At 44.9% G+C, this 26,186-nt stretch overlaps 1 protein-coding gene across 1 annotated transcript in view; it reads right to left on the bottom strand.

Moving 5' to 3' along the window:
- Positions 1–26,186, bottom strand: part of LOC307237027 (glypican-5-like) — a gene marked incomplete at its 5' end in the record, with an annotated part of 48,506 nt that overhangs the window by 6,352 nt on the left and 15,968 nt on the right. Inside the window, 2 exons of the mRNA XM_080009638.1 lie at positions 15,515–15,668; positions 23,043–23,163. Coding sequence (XP_079865764.1) covers positions 15,515–15,668; positions 23,043–23,163 — 275 coding nt within the window. The remainder of the gene's footprint in view (positions 1–15,514; positions 15,669–23,042; positions 23,164–26,186) is intronic.

Here is a 26,186-nt window from a genome sequence, read left to right as displayed (position 1 = left end):
AGCCTGATTCTGATTGTTAGTGCCTTTGAGCAAGGCACTAAGGGCGCTTTCACATAGGCAGTGTTCAGTCCATTTGATTTGAATCCTGGTGCAGTTCGCTTGGGCAGGTCCAAACATCCGGTCCGAGACCAATTTGGACTCGGCAAACAGACTAATTGGTGAGAAAGCGCCCTAAGACACAATCTGAGCCAGCGCTCTGACCTCTCCAATGCATATTGATTGTATGAACTGAGAATGCACTACTGCGATACTTAACTTAGTCTCGGCCCAAAGCCAAGAATGAATCCAACCTATTACTTTTACTGAACAGTACAGACTCAGAGTCCATTATGAGAATATATTCTCCCTCAGGGGCAATCCAATGGGCTATAGAAAGGGAGATCCCGGGAAAATCCGGAAAGTGGCTTTGCAAGGTTGATTTGGCTCTTGGTGTCAGACGGATACTAACACCTTGTGTAAAGTCTGGGCTCACCCAGCTCCAGAGTAAAACTAGGCTGATGAATAGGGAGGGATACAGGATGACAGCAGCACAACGTGCAAGTCACACCTCCGAGACAGGTTGTAGGCATTGGTGTGTTTTTGTGTATGGGAGTGTTCATGAGTCTAGTGTGTGTGTGTGTGTGTGTGTGTGTGTGTGTGGGGGGGGGGGGGGGGGGGGGTGTGTGTGTTGGCTATAGGGTATCTCCTCCTATGTGCCCAGGATGTTTGTCCCATAGCAACAACCCCTGAACATGTTACATACCTGCCAGATTGGCAGCACACACACAGGCACACACACCCTGAGACACCATAGCTGGAAGTGAGTGATGAACATTGTCACCGGTTAGGCTCATGGGGGGATTTAACCTTTCTTGTGATGAGTAATGCGTGTCTCTGTCCCGGCTTCAGCGTGCGCGCATAGACATTTCGGCGTGTGATCATAAGAAAGCAGGAGTGACATTTGGAGGGGTTCCGTCAATAGGAAGGTTGGCTTTTGTAGACTGTGGTATTCAGGTCAGTGCTGTTTAAACTCAATCAAAACATATAATAGCCTTTTCAATGGCTTACATTAAGTGAAAAAAAAAAAACCCAAGATCATAGATATAGGCTCTTTGCAGTGTTGACATTTTCCATCCTCAATGGGATTAGGTTCTCACGAGGATGGACACTGAATGGCCGTCACATCTATACAGGCACACTGCCACTATCTATTGAATGTTCGCTGTCAGTTGACTAATGTTCACCTGTACGGTCTGAAGGGCGCCGATACGACTATAAAAACTGTGGAATACCAAAAAAGTGATTCTGGATTGCGTAGGCGATTATTTTTTCCTTTTTTATTAATTGGTTTAGACGACTTCATAGAATGATTGAAAAATTGCTGAAAAACTGAAAAGTGGTGTGACCTTTTAAGTCAGCAGTTCTCCTATTTTTCTCAGCTTTCTCAAATTAGAATTAGACATTTGGTATTTTCACAGTGCAGTTGGACCCTGCAGATGGAGGAGGGCCATTTGTCAGCGGTGTGGAAACCCAAAGGAAGAAAACATCCAAGTACTAATGAAAGACTGTTGCTGAGAAAATAGACAACCACATGGTCAAATATATTAGAACGCAATAATGAAATATGACTAGATATTGGCCCATTTTACATCGCCTAAGTCTTTCTGAATTACATCTCCAGGAACTAAAGGGAAATTCCCTTTAAGTAGAAAATACATCAAAATGCGTTTCGTGTCAAATTTGAAACCCTAAAGCACAGTAAATGAGCTAATCCGCCCGCCGCAGTTATTCCTGAGCTAAACTCTGTTAACGTTGTTTTGCGGCGGAATTTCCCCTCAAAAACAAAATAAATTCCTCCATAAATTGAGTGCAAAGCTAAGTCCCACACAATCTTGGATTTTTGTCATACCCTAAGTCGCAACCTTTTCCCGTTCTTGATGAACATTTCTACACAATCACTGGAGGGAGAGCCAATACCCCAAACCGCATAAACAGCATAATATAGTGAATGTGGAGACATTCCCCCAGTTCTGACACCTCGAAGGGGAGAACACTGCCTTTGTCTGTAAACAAAGAGCATGTCAGGGAAGGATGTCAGGGATACCTTCATCAAACAAACCTGTGTAAACTAGAACGTGAATGAATACATTTTCGTCTACGCAACAAGGGAGAGGAACCTGTGTCTCGCACTGGGAAGTAGCTCATGCGCCCCTCAATTGGGGTGGGGTGTCTATGTGTGTATGTGTGTGTGTGTGTGTGTGTATATGCCAAGGGTATATGTATATTATCGCAGTGTTTCATATCAGAGCCCTGTCTAACTGTCTAAACCAGTGTCTGCCAAAGTGTGGGCCGCGGCCCCCTGGTGGGCCCAAAGAGGTCCTTTACAATAAATAAATAAAAGGTTTGTCATTTTCAATTTTGTAATTTGGCTTGAAACTACAATTAAATATTTATGATTAAATATTTACATTTGAAAAAAGTAATCAGAACTAATAAAACAAAGCCCTGGGATTTAAATTACGTATTAATGTTTTATCTGGGCTGCTTTTGATGCGGATCGTACTTATTTCTGGTCATTGAGTTGTATTTAAAGGTTTGGGTCGGCCGCAGAACATTTTCAGATTTCAAATTGGGCCGCGGCATTCTCAAGTTTGTGAATAGCTGGTCTAAATGCTAACCTTTGTTGCTGCACAATCCGGATGCACAACAAATAAATTCTGACTCCGACACACACACGCACGCACACACGCACGCACACACACACAATTATTCGAGGTGACCTTGAAAACCGTCTGTTCGGGTGTCTGTATTTCTGCGTGTGTGTGTGTGTGTGTGTGTGTGTGTGTGTGTGTGTGTGTGCTGCCTCCCCAGGGAACTGTGGCTGAGGTAATGAAACGCTCATTACTGATTCAGCTGGAAATGGTGGAGTACATTTACAAACACACAAACATGCACACACACACATGCATGCACGCACGCACCCACACACACACACACACATACACACACACACACACAAAGGGAGAAGCGGTGCACAATATTTATCAGGCTAGAGCCATTTTGTTTAATTACAACATTAAACAAAAAGAAACAAACAAACAAACAAATGGATGAGGTCTGATTTTAGTGCATTGTCTTTACTTAGGCTGAACTAAAACCTGTTCATAACCAGCAAAATACACGAAAAATAACCCTAATGATAAACATAAAGTAAGAGAAAAAATGGAGGGATGAAATACATCAGATAGAGACACACACACACACACACACACACACACACACAACAGATAGGACACTTCAGGATAGGGCACTTAGGAGACGTCAGCGAGGGTGCACCGTCACCAGCCGAAGCAAATGAAACTGAGAAGCGACCGAGGGGGCAGAAGAGAGTTCAAACCCATTGTTTTTGACAAAAACAGAAGCTGGAACCTGGGATGATATCCACGCTATTTTGTATTTTCTAAGATGTCACCAAGATAATGTCAGTGAGCCTTCTTTCTTCAGATAGGGAAACTAAAGGCTCCCACCGGAACCCAAATGCATATCAAACCCTCTAACTGCTGTGACATAGGACAATGTCAATCAAAATAGCAAAATATCTTGATGCTCCAACCTTCATAGCTATCTTCACCCTGTTGGGTTTCAAAAGCATTTTAATATACTTTCCAAATGCATTCAGTGCATCTGCCCAAACCTCACCAGACGCAAATATGGATCTAATACAACTCCTAGTTATGCAACCGGAGAATAGAAGACGTATAAGGGGTTGAATATTAGGTTTTGATTAGGGGTTGCAGGATCATTTTGCTTAAGTGGGGCCGTGTCGAGCCAAGGTCAGAGGTGCCGGGATCAAGCTGAGCCTCCGGTGGAATATTAAGACCTGGGCAGAGGAGCCATGCAAGAAGGATGAGTCACCAGATGCATTCACTCAATCATCTCAGATACACATGGGGCACCACTGTGATTGGTGGGGGTTGAAAAGAAATTACTTTAAAAGACACATCACACACACACACACACACACACACACACACACACACACACACACACACACACACACACACACACACACACACACACAGTGATTAGTCCACAATTGTGGCTGAACTTGTGCCAACGGGCACCCGTTCCCAATATGTCAGTGTGGGAAAAGAATATTCATTTGAATAGAGGAATTGAGCTAAACAAAGCAAGGAGGCCAGGCCTGCTTCACAAAGTCAAATGTGGTACCTCAAGATGATTAATTCATGCGAAATCTCGGAGATGGGAAGATGGTTGGGAAAATACAGACAAATAATGAACAGGACATGACTTGTGTCATGTGTGTCTGTGCGTGCGTGTGCGAGAGTAGTGAGCACTAATAGCTGGCAAGGGCAGGGAGTTGCCTGCCTACTTGCTCATTCACAGGTTCTTCTGTGGCATTTCATGTAAAGATCAATTCCGTTTTCTCTCCCTGGGTGTGTTCAATATAAATAGCCTGAATGCCGCCAAACCACCAGATGCCCAGCAAACCCAGCGAGACAGAAAGACGGAGCGAGAGAGAGAGCGAGCAAAGTGAATGAGTAATTCTTTAATGAGGACCAACGCCCACCCAGGGATCTACCTTCCTACAATACATGCAGTGCTTATTAACTCCTGCCACATGCTGAACACACACCCCACCACACACACACACACACACACACTTATGATCCAACACTAGACCCCATCCATGCATATATTAGTGCAGGAATACAATCAACACACAAACGCGCGCGCGCGCGCACACACACACACACACACACACACACACACACACACACACACACACACACACACACACACACACACAGCATGTGAGCTGTCTCTTCCCCCACACCCTCCGTTACCCCTGCCATACCTTCCCCATCCCTTCCACCCCCACTTCCCTCTCTCTTTTCATCCCTTCCCCGCTCTCTTCTCTTTCAATCAGTCTCTATCCTGAGGAAAAAGCCCAGAGGAACGATGCCTTTTCACCTAAATACAAAAAGGGGCATGAATCAGTGTCCTTGCACAATCGGACCCCTTAAGACGCTTATACAGGGATCATCCACAGCATTAAAACCACCTGCTTAATATTGTGAAGATCCCACTCCTGCCACCTAAACAGCTCTGACCCGTCAAGCCGTGGACCCCACAAGACCACTGAAGCTGTCCTGTGGTATCTCGCACCAAGACGTTGGCAGCAGATCCTTTACGTCCTGTAATACCCCTTTCCTACTGCACCAAAAACCCAGTAAGACCCGGTGACATCTAGTATTTGTCATCAGTGGGAAAGGAAAAACCCGGGTTTTAGTCTACACAGACACGGGTTTTATTCGGCTCCACCTCCCATCGGCTCTGATGTAAACAGGACACCCGGGTCGACCCGCCCCATTTATCGGCGCAATGTGCGTTTCAATTCCAGATGTTGGCGTATAAATAGTCAGGAATATCCGTGTATCTTTCCATCATTTCATGTCCCATTTTGCCACTGCAGTCAGGGAATACCGTTGCCATGAAGAGATGTACTTGGTCTGCAACAATGTTTACTGTAGGTAGGTGGTGTAAGGATTAGGCCAAGTGGTGGAAGAAGGAGTCACGGAGACAGTTGTCAATCACCCGGTGTTGGTTTTATTTTTCTCCACTACACAAAAGTCTGGGCCTCCCCTCTAGAAAAGGATTTGGACTCTCCCAGTTCTGGTTTGGCTGTCAGCAATCCCACCATTAAAGTTGAAGTTTGCCTAGACTATTGTGGGCTAGCTTCAGCCTGAACTCATGGAGACCAGGGCTGCCATTAGGCAGACTCATAGGGCATGGGATAGCCCCATATCGACAGGTGGTACGTGTCAAAGTACATTCACATGATGTGTGTGATTCATCAGACCAGGCCACCTTCTTCCATTGCTCCACGGTCCAGTGCTGATGCTCACATGTCCATTGTAGGAGCTTTCAGTGGTGGACAGGGGTCAACATGGACACTCTGACCGGTCTGTAGCTACGTAGCCCCATACGCAGCAAGCTGTGATGCACTGTGTGTTCTGACACCTTTCTATCATAGCAGCATTAACTTTTTCACCAATTTGTGCTCCAGTAGCTCTTCTGTGGGATCAGACCAGACGGGCTGGACTTCACTCCCCACGTGCATCAATGAGCTCATGGGCGCCCATGACCTTGTCGCCGGTTCACCGGTTGTCCTTCCTTGGACCACTTTAGGTAGGTACTAACCACTGCATAGCGGGAACACCCCACAAGACCTGCCGTTTTGGAGATGCTCTGACCCAGTCGTCTATCCATCACAATTTGGTCCTTGTCAAAGTCGCTCAGTTCCTTACGCTTGCCCATTTTTCCTGCTTCCAACACATCAACTTCAACAACTGACTGTTCACTTGCTGCCTAATACTGTATATCCCACCCTCAATTTACAATCAGTTGAAGACTGACTGGATTCGTAAAACTCCTTTACAGCTTCAGTTTACTACGGGTGGTGATGGCGACATTCAGATAGAGGAGATACAGAGACTCTCACTGTTGCCGCCTTTTCTTTTATTTATCTATTTTTTGCTGTCACATTATTTTTATTTCACTTTATTTATTCACTGCCGCCTTTTAATCTTTTACGGCTGAGCCTCTATGGAGCCGGTGCAAAATGTGGTGTCAAGAGAGAAGAAGAGAGGCTCTTGTAAATCTAGATTAAACTGGACTTTTTTTAGGGAGGTTTGTGCGAGGCCCCCCCCAGGGGGAAACAGGCAGACGGGAAGATCAGAGATGATTGAAGGTAAAAAAATAAATAAATGCATGAAAAAAGGTTTTGGAAATGAGGTGGCAAAATAAACAACAAATGGGTAGCGCGGGGTGTTTCCCCTGGCAATTTTCTTGTCATGAAAAGCGTCTTTTTCAAAGCCAAATCAAAGCGGATCCTGGATGGCGGAGAGCACCAAGGAAGGCGCAGGTTTCATTTTGGGGTATATATTTTGCTTTTGCCTCGATTGTCACGTCGTTTCGATACCACCAGGAAATCCAAAAAATCCCTTATAGGGTTCCCATGGTCTAAGGAGCCGGGCTGAGGTGAGGTCTACTCCGTCAAATTCCACAGTAGAGTTTCGGAAGATTATGTTAAGCCCAGTTTGCCGTCTGAGAGACAGAGGTCTAACCCCCCCCCCCCGAAAAAAACCCCTCGATCTGTTTTCTCACTGTCATTAAATGGGCTCCCATGGGATGGCGGACCACCTGGTTGCCATAGTTACCAGGCTTGAGTGATCCATGGCAAACACACATACACACACACACACACACACACACATATGCAGCAGACACACACACACACACATATGCAGCAGACACACACACACTTATACTGTATATACCCACCTTTTCCTCTCGCGCACACACACACACACACACACACACACACACACACACACACACACACACACACACACACACACACACACACACTCATATACTTTGCGCTCGGTAAAGGGACAGAAGTAAACAAATCGCTTTATCGCGTGTTTGCTCAACTCTTTAGTCGTCAGATTGGACACTGTTTGATTATGAGATTATTGTCAAACAAATGGTGTCGGATCAAAGCGGCTGGACGTCGCATCAAATTTTCTATTTGTGGATAATTAATCCATTATAATTGAGAAAACAAACAAACAAAAAAATGGAATAATTAATTTTTTTTTTACCCGGAAATTCTTATTTGTGGCGATCATAAGAGAACAGAAGAGGGGGAAATGAGAGCAAAGTCGGAGCGAAGAGCAAAGAAGGGAAAAGAAGAGGACAAGCAGACAGGGGAGAGGACAAGACAAAGACAGAAGAGAGGATGAGGGGAAGAGACGAGAGAAGAAATTGAGCGGAGGAGTGATTACATTTACATTATTGACGTGACAGGACCCCGAGATGGCCGGGGAGACGGTCGGGCGGAGGAGCGTGATTGTGTTGGTTTGCGAGAGAGAAAATCAATGTGGTTGATCTCAGATCTGGAATTTCAGAAGAGAGAGAGAGAGAGAGAGAGAGAGAGAGAGAGAGAGAGACAGAGAGAGAGAGCAAGAGAGCGAGAGCGATGGGAAACAAGGGAAAATACCTAAAAAGAAAAGAGTGACAGAAGCCAAGCTGTGGGATGGATGTCAATCAAGTGTATTATTATTCCACTGCATATATGTGTGAAACCGTAAAGTTTGACAACCGGTCGTGACTTGGTGTACACACACACACACACACACACACACACACACACACACACACACACACACACACACACACACACACACACACACACACACACACACACACACACACACACATGCTCCCACCATCCACACCCACCCTCTCTACCATCCAAAAAAAGCTAAATGTGATATGAAAAGGAACTCGTCTCAAGGGGGTGGGGGGAGAAAGAAATCCACCCCCATCCATATCGGCAGCTCATCTTTTGGGAGGTGGGGGACTTAAGCTCCGCTGTGTTGTGTGTGTGTGTGTGTGTGTGTGTGTGTGTGTGTGTTAAATAAAGAAAACACTGGGTTGATGTGGAGAAAGAAGAGGAGGGTGAGGGGCCAACAGATCGACTTTATTCTAAAAGCCAGAACTGGTCCTTCCATAAAACACACACAGCTTCAGATCCAATGTGATACACGTGCTACATCTCAGCGGACGTTCTACCTGCTGGGTGTGGACATGAAGGTGCATTAACCTCGTAGTCTGTTCGTAGTTGATTTAATTGCGTTTACGTTGCTATTCAGTATCATTTGAACAATGAAATCAACTGCACTGCCAACCCATTTTCCGTCCGTATTGTTCAATACAAGTGATTTGACCTGAAAATAATGGGACAGGGTTAAAGTAGTAGTTAAAATAACACCGCTGAAAACCTCCGGTCCCCCGCCGCCGGCCACGAGACCGTGGAAATATTTCGTACATAAATTTTATCTACCGTAAAATTCTAAAGGGGCGGCGGCCATCAAGCTTTCCATGACACGCAGAGCCGCGTGACTGTTTCTCCAGGATCTTCTGATCTGGATCCTCGCTCCCGTGTGAAAGGAGATTACCACAACCATCCCGGAAAATCAATGGTTCCCGCTCATTCGGGAATGTTGAAGTTATAAGGAATATGACAGACGATGCAACCCCCATTGCATTGCCAATATCCGATATCTGATCAGAGATGTTTGTTCTACTCTTCACACTGTCGGGGAACGTTAATAAATCACGGCAGTGCTGTGCCCATGATAGCAGATAGCAGGCATGCGCAATCAGAATGGGGAAAAAATGTGATCTAGGGCAAATTCACAAAAGGATTACGTGGCTTTGCTGCCGCTAAACCTGTGCACAGAGCACAAAAACGGTGCACCCCTAACTGCCCCGCTAAGCAAATAGCGTTTCGGTGCGCCGGTGCAATTTGCGCGTATTTAAATGAGGAATTATTTTTATGCAAATGAGCAGCAACGTCCAATTCACAAACACCAGGGCTATTAGCCACACGCATTCGCTGTCTACAGTGAATTGGTGCAATTGAAGTGCATTTATAAGAGCTGTCATGCCCAGACATTCCAGTGATCTGTAGATAGTATTTTGCCATTATTATGATAATTATTATTACTGTCACGGCCTCCAAAGGTAGCAATGCCTTGAACGGGCAGCAGTCCGAGGTGGTTTTCAAAACGCACTCCAAAAGCCACAAAAAAGTTGTCACAAACGTTGACAAAAACAGTTCTATAATTCCTATTAAACTCAAAAGATATCCAAAAAAAAAAACAAATAAAAGTTATAGGGAATAGTGATAAAGTGCTCAAAATTGGCATTGAACCACAGATGGCATCCACCTGCAGGAATATGGACAGCTCCGCAGGCAGGCTTCCGGTGCATTTTTATATTGAGATTCAGTGAAAACTAGAATTTAAGTAAAACACTTTAATATATGGACATTTTATTCATGTAATAAATGAACTGTCTGGGAAGAGTACATTTTATTATGGATTTACTCCGACTATTTAAATGTTTTATAGTCACTGCACATAAACCTAAAGATATGAAGTAAAACAAAACAAGGGCAAATTGCACTCTGCAGCAAATATGGGCACATTTGTGCTGGCATATCATTAGCGCAATATCTTTTGTGAATCAGACGCTAAGACAGCGCAGATAGTGGGTGCAATTGATGCGCAATTCATGGTGCTATTAGCGGCCGCAATCCATTCTTTGTGAATTCGCCCCACGGTGTTTTTGACCATGGCACTTTTGTTGGTGCCAGACGGGCTGGTGTGAGTATTTTTGTAACTGCTGACCTCCTGGGACTTTCGTGCACAACAGTCTCTAGAGTTTACCCAGAATGGTGCGACAAACAAAAACATTCAGTGAGCGGCTGGAAATATTCCCATTACTTTGATTTTGTCGGAAGGAAAGATGACAAGAACATCATTGTCAAATGAAAACTGCGTGCAGGTAGTGGTGCTAAGATTCTATCCACTGCGAAATAACACACCCTCATACCTCCTGAAACACATACTATGACAGCGCAACAACGTGAAGCTCGTGGAAATAGACCCCACCAAAAATAAGCCTTCTGCCACTCCGGGGGATGGCCCTAGCCCTACAATGGCTAAACAAACAAAAATGTATTTTAATCGTGGACAGCAGGCTAGAAGCGACAAAGAACTAACGGCTCTTGTGGCTGGATATGTGGTGGATGAAATGTTGCTCCACAATTGACTCTCTGCCTTTGGAAAATACCAGTCACAGGCAACACCCCATTTTTACCCCGAGGTAAAAAATAATATGCAAGCTATCTAGAGAAGGAATACAATTTGATGGAAGCCGAGCTGAAGAAACCATTCAAAGACCTGGACTGCTAACCATAAAAGCTTCTTCGGGATGACAGTTCATTGGATCAATGGGTCGCGTTTGTGGCGAGAAAAAGCTGCCGTGCCATGCAAACGGATCAAGGGGAGATACACATGTAATGTTGGACATCGGACAGATCCATTCATTTTATGAACGCTCAAACAAGGTGACGACCACTCTACTGTGACTGTTAATGGATAAAACTTTGTGAAGGCGTTCAAGATGTACCAGCATGTTGACTCTGATTCTCCACCTGAAGAGGAAGGCCTGGCTGAGGATGAAGATGCAGTCACATTTACTGACGTACCCTAACAGATGCCATTTTTTCTTCGCCCTCACCACAGAGGTGCATCATATACTATCAAACTTATCTCCACCAATGATGTTGACAAGTGGTTGGCAGCTAGTCCTGATACTAAAGCTATCTATGGAAGTGGTATTGCCAAGTGTACAGCACTCTGGACAAAGGCAAGCGGCTCCAGGGTGGCGTCGGAGCTCGTGGAGGATGTGCGTCAAGCTAGGAATAAAGGGTGTGGCGTGGGGGATGGTGGATTGAGCAGCCACACCTGACCTGGATCTCGGTGATTGGATATAGGTAAAACCCCCATCCCCACGCACACTCAGGATAGGAGCCCGTGTCATGACATGCTCTATCTGCTCCCGGGCTAATTCCAGCCAGCCCACTCCCTACAATAAACTGGTATTTGCAACCCCCCGTCTTCCGTCAGAGGACCCTGAAGTGCCACTTGGGCTGCGTGTGGTAGGAGAAACTGCCACAAAGCGCTTAGGAAGTAACACAGAGTTTATTAATAAACAATTTATTACAGACATTTATACTGTGCAGGCAAGCGTGTATGGGTGTTCAGGTTCAACATCTTTAATGATCCCAAGAAGGGCGATTCATTTGCAGCTTCCCCAGTCCATACACACAACTCCAAAACTCACGGACAAGGTTGTATTAAAAGTTATATGTCAAAGGCAACAGATCAACATGGGTCGATAAGCGAGCAGCAGTAAATAAAATAAACCATTTGTTCTAGTTCATATAATAACTGAGTTAAAAGAATGGAGTAATCATTTAAAATGACAACTATCGGCGTTTAGTAGCCTGATAGCAGAAGGAATGAAGGACTTAGGAGTTACGGTTTGTTCTCCTACGGGGCACATTATAATGCCGGCCTGAGGCCATTACAGTGGATTCATTGGATAAAGCGTGGTTTGACTGGCTGATAATTCCTTTTTGCTTTCTGGGCCTTCTGCCTCTCCCAGAGGGAGCACAAGTCTCTTTGTGTGTGTGTGTGTGTGTGTGTGTGTGTGTGTGTGTGTGTGTGTGTGTGTGTGTGTGTGTGTGTGTGTGTGTGTGTGTTGTGTGTGTTGTGTGTGTGTGTGTGTGTGTGTGTTTGTGTACTATGGGACACACATCTGTGCAATAGCACATACCACCGAAACCACACATTGGCCCATGCCTACTATACGCAAAGGCCACTGTTTCATATTAGCAACATTCCATCGGGGAACCAGCGGGAGGCTTTTATTGTGAAGCAGCTATAGACAAACAGAGGGACTTTGATTTTGGGACTTTTCTGCTAGCGGACTGATGGTCAGTGTATAGAAACAAATCAAGACCCTGTTTGCTGACCCACTTGAGAACAAGAGAGCGGAGGCCGCTGGGAGTTTGCCAAAGTTTAAACTGCGATGGATGAGAGAGGAGGAGAGGAGAGAGCGCACTAAAGAGCTGCTGATATCCCAGTGTCGCGCACTGCTTCCCGACCCCGCGGACACTGACCCCACAGACACCGTCTCAGCCACTTCCCCACCTGTGCCCTTGGCCTCAACCAGCGAATAGTGAGATGGATTTGTTTTTCATTTGAAGCAGAGTCAGAGGACATCTACCCACTAGACCAAGAAGTGATGGAGTACTTGAGGGCAGGACAGGGGATAAAGACCCTCAATCAGCTCCCAAGGATCAGAAACATTTTTATGAAGTACAATGCCTCCACTCCACCCAGCGTGCCCGTGGAAAGAGTGTTAAGCTTGGTGCTGACTCCAAGAAGGAAAAGACTGTCGGAAAAAATGTTTGAGAAGCTTCTCCTGATGAGATATAAGCATCATTACAGATGTGAGCGGTGAAAAGGTTAGTGGTGAAGCAGTAGGCGATAAAATGGGTCCAGATTAAGCAGGAGGGCAAATAGCATATTGCCTATGTAATTTAATTTAACCTTACTGTTGCTGTAGGCCTACAGTTTTGATTTGTTTGATGCCTTATGTTTACAGTTTTAAAGGCCGGTCATACAGAATGTTTTGTGTCCTGAATGATGCACTAAATAGCCTTGTGTAGGTCTAGTATATATAGTGTATATATTATATATAGTGTATATAGTATAAATAGTATATATAGGACTTGGCACTGAGACGCCGCGGTATTGTACGCAGCGTACAATACAGACTGGTCAGAGAGCTGGTCGTAAGTCTGAACCGTCATTAAACAGGAAGGTCGTTTAGTGAAGACTACCTGTATTCGCCATTTGGGGCTTTTTAAATTTGGCTGTCTTCATTGGAAATTTGGCTCTTTTTGTACATTTGGCTATTTTATTTAATTTTTTTTTCCGACTGCTAAGCTTTTTATGCCAATCATCTGTTCAGCACTGCAATGATCTTTACCACGACAAATTCCTTGTATGTGAAATAAACGGCTATATGAAACAAAATTGATGAGTCATTGTTACGTGTTTTTGTGTACATGCATTATTAACGTTGTGTGTAAAAAGCAAAATTATGAAGGATCACAGTGGGCACACCAACGCCCCTGTGTGGACGTTGGTGCACCTATCACCAACTATCTTTCTGTCTCAGCGTTAAAAATATGAATTAACAATTACACCAATAATTCATATTAATTATGCAGCGCAGCGACAGATGCCGTGTAACATTATTTAATCTTCCCCATTCCCGACGGCTAGTTCAGGCAGTGGGCCTTCAAGGTGTTAAGCAGTTGGACCAAATGTGAAAACGAGTAAATGAATACAGCACCAAGAAATTGCAATGTGTATCATTGGTAGTGTTGGAGAAGTCGATGTAGCAGAAGGGCTTATTTACTTTCTGCATACACCATTTTAAACCAGTAGGCCTCAGATTATTTAGCTACAATACAAATACCAACTTTAATTATGAGAGGATCATTGTCTATTTATAGACAATTATCGACGATAAACGTGTTCAGATAAGTCAAATTCTAATTAAATTGTGATCTATAAAGGAAAATATGCTTGGAAAAGTTGTGTGTGTACACACAGCCTTCTGAATGATCGGGTCCTTATGATATAACGGAGGATTTACTATATACATGCAAAACGACCTATACAGCCCCTCTTAGATGACGCTCAGTGTTCTCGAAACTCAGCACTTAAGAACCCAAAACTTTAAACAAACGTGTAGAATAATAGAATATCATTTAGTTAACCAGCAATTTACATCGCAGCAGAAATACATTGATTCTTAATTTTGCCTGAGATCATTTTCACGGCGCCTGCGGTGTGTGTGTGTGTGTGTGTGTGTGTGTGTGTGTGTGTGTGTGTGTGTGTGTGTGTGTGTGTGTGTGTGTGTGTGTGTGTGTGTGTGTGTGTGTGTGTGTGTGTGTGTCGGCGGGGGGGGGGGCTCTGGATCTCTCAGTGTGAGATACACCCATGTATAATTTAAGGCTGGAGCAAGGGATGAATAAGTCAAGAGACAAATGAATAATTATATTTTCGTCTCTCTGTTGGGTATTTTCTTTCTCTCTCTTTCTCCTGCACGACCCGTGCGCCTTTTACATAATGCATCATTCATTTGGAGCCGGGGCGAAATAAAACGCTGCTCTCAGCAACAACAAAAAGAGAGAGAGAGGTGGAGGTACAGTGAGAGAGAGAGAGAGAGAGAGAGAGAGAGGGAGGAGAAGACAAGACTGGGAGAAAAAAGATGAACCCATCCCTCAGTACTATCCTTACTCCCAGGTTTTTCCCCCCCGCTGGTGAGATGGAAGGAGGCTGCCGCATTTTAAAACTGCTACCCTGCCAAGAAAGAAGTGTGTGTGTGTGTGTGTGTGTGTGTGTGTGTGTGTGTGTGTGTGTGTGTGTGTGTGTGTGTACGGACACCCCGTGCCGATTTTCAATCTCGGAATTTGCATAAAAGTTTGTGCTGGTGCCCTGAGAGAAGTCCTGATCTGACGCTCTGCATCTCCCACTCTGCCTCCCGCTCTGAAGGGGACATTTTATGCTCCTTTTTAACAAGTGAATCTTCACTCACATCATATCTACAAGGCTTGACTTGAACAGGGGCACCGCATGCCGGGGTTTTTTTGTTCCATGTAAACGTTGGAAAATAAATTAAAATTAAATAAATACATCTACAATAAAAACACAGTATTTTTATTGGTTTTGTCTGAGGAGACGCAGCGTGAACAGCGTGTTTCAGGACATGTTTTCTGAACAGAACGCCCACAAAAAAAATGACTGGGTTGTCTTATTTCACAGTTTGTGTGTTAGTTGGCCTCATCAGAGACCCAAATGCATGCGCACAAGCACTGAAAAAGTGAGCTTTTCATAATAGGTTCCCCTTAACTCTCCTCTGGTCCGGGACTTCCCCTACCCAGAACGCACTGGGGTGTAATCGACCCCAATTGTGTGTGTGTGTGTGTGTGTGTGCGCGCGCGATTTACCGTTCTCCTTCGTGGACCCTTCGCAGCCGTCTTCGTCGTCGCAGTCGTCTCCGCTGCCCCTCCCTCTCTGTCCGCTGCCCCTCTCCTCCTCTTCCTTCTTCCCCGCCGACCGGTCTCTGGTCCTGCTGGCCCAGCCCAGCTCCACCAGCAGCTCCTAGACAACATGGACACGAGGACACACACACACACACACACACACACACACACACACACACACACACACACACACACACACACACACGCAATGAGAGGTAAGTAATCAAATATGTTATTTTCATATCACTACTTATTCAACTTAAATCACCAACATTTAGAGAAAGTGACATTAAACAGTCAGTTTTTCAACCAACACTGGTGGCAGACCCCACAAAACAATTAAAACAGCATGGAGGAGTACATACGTAATGCAAAATACAATGAACAGCTGCTTCTTACAATGCGGCAGCTAAAAAAAAAAAAGGGAATTTTTTAAACAAAATAATCTTACGGATTTCTACTTTAAACGGAGCAAAATCATACGGCAGGAAAGGAGCCGACCATGCGTAAAATACAAACAGGAAAACATGCCCACTCCTGCACAGACATCAGAAACACACACGATAAAAGGAGTACACAAAGGGTCACGGAGGAGGCCAGAGGTTAATTGAGGTCGTCGCATCGCAGCGCTATGAATTCCAATACTCTCAAGCTCGGATAAACCCGGGAACAGATGCTTTGGCACAGGGAAGCTCTGCCGCGGGGAAATTACAAACACACATCTGAGTGCAAATACCTGACTTTTCACGACTCCAGAGAGAGAGAGGGACGGAGAGAGAGAGAGAGAGAGAGAGAGAGACGTTTGAATGATATTGGAACGTTTTAGTTTCGCAGCTCTAAAAAGGGGGTTTTCATGGAAGGATCGGGAGACAACATGAAACTCAGTTACTCAACATGGAAAAATGTTATTTCAGCCACGACATCAAAAAGGTTGGCATTCAAACCACAACATTGGAAAAAAATTCAAGATTTTATGCTGACCACAATATCTTGATCGGATTCAGTTATGAAATCCAATATTACATTAAATTACATGTCACGCATTTAGAATAAGTACTTTGGTCACAGCATCAGACCAACTGTATGTCACAGTCACAGCCAGTGAGAGAGGTTTTGGTTTTTTTTGTTTTTTTTGGAATGAAAGTATGTTCGACAGCGAAGGAAAAAGAGATGCCCATGGAGTAGACAGGTCAGTGCACTAGAGTCCAGGTGTAGCCTGAAGAGGGTCCTTTTAGTCTGCGGTGGAAGATGGGGAGCGGTTCACGCCGTTACGACACACGGGGGAGCTCATCCCACCGTCGGGGATCGTCAAGGCTCTCGGCAGTCTGAGATGGAGACACACAGCTGATCTCCATGGTGCTGGAGAGCTCTGTGTGAGGACAGTCTTTCTTGGCGAGGTTGAGCTTCCGGCGGTGCCCCGACATCCGTGCGTTAATGTCTCGAAGACATGCCAGAGATGCGCCCCTCAATGTTCCCAATGCTCCCAAGAGGGGAAGGAGAGGTAGAGCTGAGTGTCATCGGCATGGCCGGAGCAGGGGAAGCCGTGCGGTGAGATCACGTCAACGAGAGATTTAGTGGACGAGGAAAAAACGGAAAAACGGGACCGAACCCTGAGGGACCCCACGAGACCTGGTACGAGCGTTTATCCAGGTGTGCGCGGATCCAGTGCGAGCCCCACGACCCATCTATGTGCAATCCAGCCTACTATCCTTCCTTGAGGATTTGTTATTTTTTGGCGCGAGGCTACTGCCACAACATGACGTTTCATTAAAAACACATCAGCCCCGATTTCGTAATGCAACGTGACTTGTGACCCACATCCTGTGAGTGGTTTGGCAAAAGGCGTCCTTCAGACACACCCAAAGGACGGCCACCATGAGATACAGAGACACAAACCTTTAGAGAGCATGGAGGAACATCAGTCATGATTTTTGAGGGTAATACCGTATATAACAATAATAACGATTCTGTTGGCAACGGCTGCGTGTGCTCTTTCCACATTTTCACCAATTTTAAATGTTGTCCAGTCTTTGCAAGGTTGGAACGTTGCCGTAGCAGCAGTTGTCTCCTGCGGTATAAATTTGAGGAATAGCCCCCCTGCTGGGGCTGCTGCATAATTCACCCGGGTCAGATGCCGGGGAGGTTGTTTTGGAAGGATGTTTCTGTAAGGTGTGTGTGTGTGTGTGTGTCCTTGGAAACAAGGACACGTCGATGTTTCTTCCATGATGGAACGCCCTAAGGGACATGGAGACAAAGTGAACTCTGGTGATCCACTGTTATCACCCAATCTTCTAATGAGGGCTGATTGAACCAATAAGGCAGATATTTAAGCGCCCCTTTATTTACTTCTATTTGGGGCTTATCGGGGATTATTAGAGCAAAATCTTAAGTTTTATCAACAAGTGAGAGACGTAGAGGAGGTAAAGGAGATGGACAACTTTTCTCCGTTTCAATATCCAACGGCAGTGTGTCTGCAGTGCATACTTGCATTCCTAATAATGAATAAATGACATTTGTTGACATGAAGTAACCAGAGGTCCATGTTTTACCAACCGATATGAACAGTGATAGAAAGTCAAGTTTCTCTCCATGAGTTTGCATAGTGGGTCTTGCATCTGGGACATTCAAAACAGTATATAATATAATATGTCTTCCATGTGTGTATGAGTGTGTGTGTTTGTTCTACTATACTTGTGAGGACCGGTCCCTAAATTGATTATGTTTTGGTTTAGAAGTGCACTAGAAACATGGCTCCTCACTTACCAGGTATATTTACTTGGATCTCACTTTGATACCGGTACAATAATGTGTCTGTGTGTGTCTGTGTGTGTGTGTGTGTGTGTGTGTGTGTGTGTGTGTGTGTGTGTGTGTGTGTGTGTGCAGAGATGGACTGTATTTCCATGATGTTTTTGACTTATTCTAATGAACCTCTAATAGGTTTTTTTTTACACTTTTTTTTCTTTAGGCTTGTATTTTTGTCTCAAAAGATAAAATAAAAATAGAAAACACAATTAACGTTAAATCAAACGAACCACTTTTGGATTTAAAAAAACAAAAAAGTCACATTAAATCAAACTGAGAGACATTTATTATTTGGGAAATGATGTGATTGGCAGAGGCATCGAAGAAAACGCTGGGGAATGACAATTGCTCGCATCTGAATCAAACTGGCACAGTTTCAGGAGCAGCGGTTAGATGACTTGGACCTGTGATGGAATTGGTTTGATTCAACCATCGACTACAAAGTGCTACAACTTGGGTGCTCTGAGGCAAACACTTTTGACACTCACATTGATCACTGAATCTCTGTATGTCTGTCTGTCTGCATGTCAAACTACCTATAATTATCCTAATCGTGAATGCCATCAATATTTCATGAAGCCATCTGCGCCGACACGCCATAGGATGATGAAATGAAGCATCAGGCGAATGTGGAAAGATATCTGGGAGTGGAAGCGAGGATGACGGAACTGAAGACAAAAACGAATACCTTGTCATTTAAATAAGTACGTTTCTTCACGTCAATAATTTGTAATTCATGTTATGAAGTACATGACCATGCATTTGTGAAATGGTATGTATTCAGCTACATCTCAATGTATTTCTGCCTCCCTACTGTATGCGTGTGTGTGATGTGTGTGAATGTATTGACTTTGTTGTGTGTGTGTGTGTGTGTGTGTGTGTGTGTGTGTGTGTGTGTGTGTGTGTGTGTGTGTGTGTGTGTGTGTTGAATTAGTGGTGGATATCTCACAGGCAGCTCAATATGCTTTTAATAGTGAACTAACGGGACTCAGGGGGTTAGACAGAACTAATAGGCCTGGGAAAGTAAATCTCATGCATAAATGATTACATGGTGTGTGTGTGTGCACACATTATGTGTGTGTAGGGAGTATGCATGTATGTGCGTGCACAGGCATTTGTGTGTTTGTGTGTGTTTGTGTGTGTGTGTGTGTGTGTGTGTCCGTGCGTGCGTGTGTTGCTGACCTGGCATTTCCTCCATGCAAATAGAACATGATTAATGGATTTCAGCACCAAGCAGTAGAACGGGAACAGCAAAAGGCTCACACAGCATCTAAAATACTACGCCAAACGCCATTCCATGACTTCTCCACCACAAGCTCTGCTTCACCCGGATAAGCTATCGGTGTTTTATCAGTCGAGGCTTATTGCGAAGACCAATTAAATACACACACAGACACTAAACACAATGCATGATTTACTTCATGTTGTTTTGTTCTTTGTTACAACTTTACTGAGTACAAGTATTGTCTTAAATATCTATAATAGCTCTAGTAGAATAATGTTTTCTCTCTTTCTTATGAATCTCTCTCTCCCTCTCTCTCTCTCGCTCGTTGGACCTCCATATCTAGTTGCTGCTCTGTCTGGCCTCTTGTTAGTCTTACCTGTCTCTCCCTCTCCCTCATTGTTTGCCTGTCTCACTGCCTCCCAGGGAGTTTGACCGCCTCTCCCTCCTCTGCCTGCTCCGTCTCGTGACGGAAGGTTCGGGATTTGGTTCTCGACGAGTGATTGGGTAAAAACATTTGACCCTTTGTTCGTTTGATTCAGTGGGTGTGACACGCGGTGAGCGAGGGAGGACTGGAATCATTTCATTCTGTGAAGTGTTTTCATTTATGCCGAGTTTCGACCACCTGATTCTGGGCTGATTTTCCGCTCGCTGCCAGGTTTTTGGAGATGGCCGCGCAAAGCCCCAGATCGGAGGAAAATCACAGCCTGCTCCTGTGAGCGACGAGCGTGCGGTGTGAAGCGCTCACGAAGCGATCTGACTGCTCGGCACACAATCAAACATATGTTTAATATCTGTTTAATATCCGTGTCGGGATCGAGTCGGGGAGTGGAGAAAGAGAGACGGGAGTGCATGGAGCAGAAGCCAGAAACACACAACATTTCTATTTTACTTTTGTTCTTTAGGTTTTTAATATATTTATTATTTAAATTCTGCTTTTATTCTGGGTTTTTTTTTAACAGTGATCAAGAACATAATAAAAAATATATAATCCTGTCCCGCGCATGGTATCGCGTCATTTCCGGTGTCACTTGTCACGTGGGTTTTCGTGACAAAACGTATTTTGGAGACCCGACAGACTCGTCTGGGATTCCTCCTGGTGAAAGATCTTGGAATGTGTGACCCCCTGTCACTGATCAGTCATGTAGTGCGCAAACCACAACGACTGCAAGATTCCCCATCACAAGACTGAAAGTTATGTAGTGTGAACAGTACAGCGATCGGACGACTTTGATACTCAAGTAGTATCAGGCGGAAGACTGTTGACATGCATGGCAAAATTTTTTAGCTGAATAATTATTCATTTCGGAGGAGAAATGCGTGAGGAGAGTGTGAATCCCAAAAATAATCGACCGCTGTCAAAGTTATTCATTTTAGAGGAATGCAAAGTGTAAGTCACATTTAATATTAATTACTTCAAATACCCAGACAGTTTTTCCGCATTTATTGAGTCCTCAATGTTTATTTTCAGTTTGAGAGTCAAAGACTCTCTCTCGCTCGCTTGCCCGCTCACTGAATTGAAACTTAAGGAGCTTGTCAGGCGTGTCCCTGGGCTGTTTGAGGCGCGTGCGTGTTCTCAAGGCTCTTGTTGTTGGCAAATCGAGATTTTGACTCAGTGAATGCCCGGCTGTACAGAGTCACAGAGTCGCGAACAAAAGCAACAAGTGACTCTTTTGCCAGAGTGACTCCCGACTCCTGAGTCATTAAAAGACATTTGTTAAATATGAACGAATCGTTTGCGAGTCTTGCGTCACAAGATTTGTCAGCCTGGACTCAAGAAACATCTCAGCTCCGCATCTGCTTCAGCGAAGACGAAGGATCAGAATTACCAAAGGCCTCGATGAAACATTAATGATACGTTTGTATATAAATCATTTTATGACTCGTGCAAATAACATCAGCATGCTTTTGAGCGCTTTGAAACACCCGGAAGAGCTGCACGAATCCACTTGAATAGAGCGAATCCATCTATTTATCATTGGATTTCACTGGATACGTCAATGAAGTTGTCTCTGCACTCAAGGTGACTACACACAACAGCCGCATGACGCAGATGAAAGTGCGTTTGTGTGCATGATAGGAGTTTTACGACTACTGATTTTTACTAGTTGCCAAGTTTTTTGTAATAGTAGTCGACGGGTGGACTCGTCGTCGTTCACCTATTATGTAAGAAAGACGCCGCAAAAGGAGTTCTAGGCAATCTCAGAACCCATCGGCTATCAGTCTGACGACGATTTTGCTTGTTATTAGCTTTTGTTTTTAATTTACTACTTACTACCTGTGAAACAGTCCGGTCGTAGACGTCGTCCCTCAACTCCAACTCCATTCTCGCATCTCAAGTTGCTAATCGGGCCGTGAACAATGACGGGCGCACGGAAGAGGAAGGCTGGGCTCAGATATCCACTGGCTGTCACCAGAAACCCCAGAAATATTGACCATTGTATTTTGTAAATTACATAAATTAGGAGAACATAGCTGAATAAAGACATAAATGTAAATACATTTTTTAATGTTGTCCACGACTAGCCGACTAATGCCAACGGCGCCGACAAGTGGTTATAGTAGTCGACTAGTTGACTAGTTGGTGAAACCTCTCGAGCACAAACACACATATGCACATATGCACACCCACAAACACCCGCTCACACACAAACACCCGCTCACCCACAAACACCAGCTCACGCACAAACACCAGCTCACATTCAAACAGCAGCACCCAGGATGCAGAGGTGATGGCTCCCTCCAGTTAGCCGCTAGCAACACCCCTCGCCGGCGCGCTGCAGCAAGCGTCACACTAATACGAGCACGGACGTGAGGTCTGCAAACAATTTCATTCATCTTTTACTGAGCACGCAACATATGGGCTTGCATCAATAACATGGAGAACAGCGCTCGTCGTGGGGGACGATTAGCACTCAATAATAGGTGCGGGGAAGCTAACAGCATGCTAAGCCCAGCAAGCATTGTAAATCCTAAATCATCCGCGATCAATAACAATCTGGACAGGGTGAGGGCGGGAGGAATGAAGGCTCTGTGTGTGTGTGTGTGTGTGTGTGTGTGTGTGTGTGTGTGTGTGTGTGTGTGTGTGTGTGTGTGTGTGTGTGTGTGTGTGTGTGTGTGTGTGTGTGTGTGTGTGTGTGCGCGCGCGCGCGGGGGTCTTCTCGGGGAATTGACAAGCGTTCATCTTTATTACATCAGCACTTCACCTCGCATACAAACAAGACGCAGACCTCATTTGGATAAGGTCCCACATTGTGTTAAAAATGTCAAACCCAACACCAGCACACGGCTATGAAGCACTTTACACTCGATGTAGCGCTGCCGCGTCAAGCCTTCGAATCGGCCAGTAAGTTCTTCCGCAAAGAGGGGAACGTGTCCCCTGTGAACGGAATGTGACAATGCTCTTCGCGTGCTTTTGGACGGCTGCTTTGAGGGGACATTCGAGGCAGGGTTTGAAGAAGGGTGTACCTGTGTCAGCTGCTCCAGCCTCTGTTTCGCCCCCCTCAGGGTGGGATCGGTGTTTCTCACCGTCATCTCGGGGTTCTCCCTCTGGGCCTTTAGTCCGCTACCTACCTCACGATCGGCATAGCTACATAAAAAAAAAAAAATGAGAGAGAGAGAGCGAGTGAGTTAGTGAAACCCTCACAGTTGGAGGGAGGAAAAAACAATCCCCATACTTCTTGCTCCGACAGAAATTAACCGAGATCTGTCAATCAAGATTACTACTCTTTAAAGGGGACCGATTATAACAAACTGTGCCCATACATTTGGGTCTCTGATGGGCCTAACACACAAACTGTGAAATAAGTTTATTACGTTTTTTTTTGTTTCAGAAAACATGGGATTCAACAAGCCGTTCAAATTTGCCTCCCCTATGTCAAGTGGGGACTCGTTAGAATGAGACCATCCCCCATCTAAGTATCTCCACCCACAGCTTGAGAACTACCTTTGTGGAGTTGTGCCATTATTTTTGCGCCTGCGCCGGACCTTATGTCAAAGCTAAGAGCTAAGCATGAGAACTGCTCTGTTGTTGGCTGCAGAGAACAGCACAAATCTTTTCAAAGAAAGAGGAATTAACACCAACTGTCTGTGACAAAACTACAGACACTGTAAGTATTTTAAAAATAATTCTGCTGTGTGTTTCTTTTGCCGTTATTGAGGCATACCTGTCAACCCTCCCGTTTTTCTCCCGTATTTTAACCTTCTTCCTCCTCTGCTGTCCCCCCGTTTAAATAATATTATATTAATATTTAAATATTTTCCCGTAAATCTCCCATATTTTTTACATAAATAAAGAAAAGGTTGTCAGTGCAGTGCGTGATCAGAGTGACCTTTCTCCAAACAAAAACAATAAAATTGTTTCTATTGTAGATGTATTAATTTTCCTCTGTTTCCAAATTGAATGAAATAAAAACGCCACGTACGTAAGTAACGGGGTCATATAGAGAGCCCCACAGCAGCTAATTTGCATTTAAAGCAACGGACACAGAAACAGACCATCCTGGAACGGGATGGTTTCGAGGCATAGAAGGAGCTAGAATGCATGATCTGAGTGGTATTTTCAGCAATGAACCTCAAAGACGTGTTTTGGGGACCTCAGAGAACTATATAAACTTATTGAAAAGAGGTATTACATGGGACATTTAAGCCTTGATATCCTCTTCAGAGGTTTTCTGAAGCCAGCATCTAGAGACCATTTTGAGTGAGTGGGTACCTAGTCATTCCCTATGGTCTCACCAATGCTCCTGCGGTATTCTAGGCCATTTGAGTAGGAGCAGACTTCCGCCATGTCAAGTGCCCATAGGCTTCTGGAGAACAAGCTTTTCGTAAATGCCAAGAAGTGCGAATTCCATGTGCCTAAGGTCTCCTTCTTGGGCTTTGTGGTCGCTGAAGGGAACATGCAAATGGACCCAGCCAAGGTTCAGGGGGTCGCCGACTGGCTGGTACCTGCCTCCAGGAAGAAGTTGCAGCAGTTCTTGGGGCAGCAGTTCAGTTCAAGCCGCTTAAAGAGAGTCTGCTTCTGAACTTCTACAGACCCCCACCGCACACCCGGATCATAAATGGGTCTCCTGCATATACAGTCAGTCGCCTACTGAGGTCTCGGGGCAGAGGAACGGGTCTCCAGGATCTTGTAGATTGGGAGGGATGTGGACCTGAGTAGAGGTCATGGGTCTCTACACCATCCTGGACCCATTCCAAATCGAGGACTTGCACTGAGACCATCCAGATCAGCCTGGTGGGACGTCAGGGGACGTCCCTAGAAGCGGGGGTTCTGTCATGAATCCTCCCTGAGCTCCCAGTACTTTCATTTGTTTTTTTGTTTTGCTTTCATCTGGTCATTTCCTCATGCCATGTTACAAACCTCCATGTAATTTCACATCCGCCCACTCCCTTATGCTTTGCTGTCACTCCCTTCCCTTCACCTGGTTTCCCCCCGTCTACAGCTCATTCCCTCCCGTTGGTCCTCAGTTTAAATACCAGTCCACTTCCCTTTGTTCTCTACCAGATTGTCCTTTGCATTATGCTGAGCTTTCCCACACTACTACCTGTTTCCTGTACCTTCCGTCCCAACCTCTCCCTGATTCCCTGGACCCTAATTATCTGCCTGTTCCCTGCCGGATAAGTTTGCCCTGTCCGGCTGATCTCCTGGTTTTGACCCCTGCCTGTTTTTTGGAATAAACCTTATGGACTTTGATTTCTTACCTAATTGTTTTTGTGTTGTGCTTATGGGTTCACATCCGTATTGAGTCAGAGAGTGTAACACTCACCTACATTTTCTGGTGTGAAATCCATTTACCCTACTATCAGCAGTTTTCCCAAAGCTCTGCACATCCTCCACATTCATTCTAGAGAAGTGGCTGACTGAACAAAACGCTGGCTCTCTAAAAACAAAAAAAAAAAAAAAGGAGGAAGGATGTCTAGTTCCAACACAGATCATGTAAGCAGAACCCTGAGAGAAAAGCAGCAAATCTTAATTCCCCTCCTCGATCAGCAAACCAGATCAGAGCAGTTATTAAAGTATTAGGGTTTTTTTCAAACTAGTGTCATCCATCCAAGGGGAAACGCAAGATGTTGATGCACTTATATTTCTGGAATACATGTCCTACATAGAAATGCGTCACCGTTTCTCCTGTCTCCAGGAAAGCGAATGATCTTTTTTCCAACGAGGAAAGATAGAAAAAAATATTCAAATGTATCCTGATGAATTACGAGATTCATAATGACTCATAATGGCAGGATATTGAGAGGAGCACGAAAAAAGGGATAGAGAGGAGCGGAGTGGCAGAGGTATGAAAGCAGAACAAAGCAGGGAGGGAGGATGAAAAGGAAAAGTGAAACATCACTTAGAAGCCGCAGAATGTGTGGCCCGAGGGGGAAAATCCCAGGATTCCTTTAGACCCTGGCTCAGATTTTCGCGATCAGTGTCAGCGCGGCACATGAAACACATCTGCTTGGTTCGTTGGGCTGTCAACGCCTCGCAAATATTTTGTCACGCGTCACGCCGTACTTAATCTTCATTAGCACCAGAAATGCTCTGTGTGGCCGCTTTGCATTTCAGGCCTAGTTTTGTCCAAATTTGTCATCGCAGGCAAAAGTTTTAATAAGCAGCCC

This window comes from Zeus faber (assembly GCF_960531495.2).
Source record: "Zeus faber genome assembly, chromosome: 1".
NCBI classification, from domain to species: domain Eukaryota; kingdom Metazoa; phylum Chordata; class Actinopteri; order Zeiformes; family Zeidae; genus Zeus; species Zeus faber.
The sequence above is the reverse complement of the archived record's forward strand: the minus strand, read 5'-3'. Positions and strand labels throughout refer to the sequence as shown.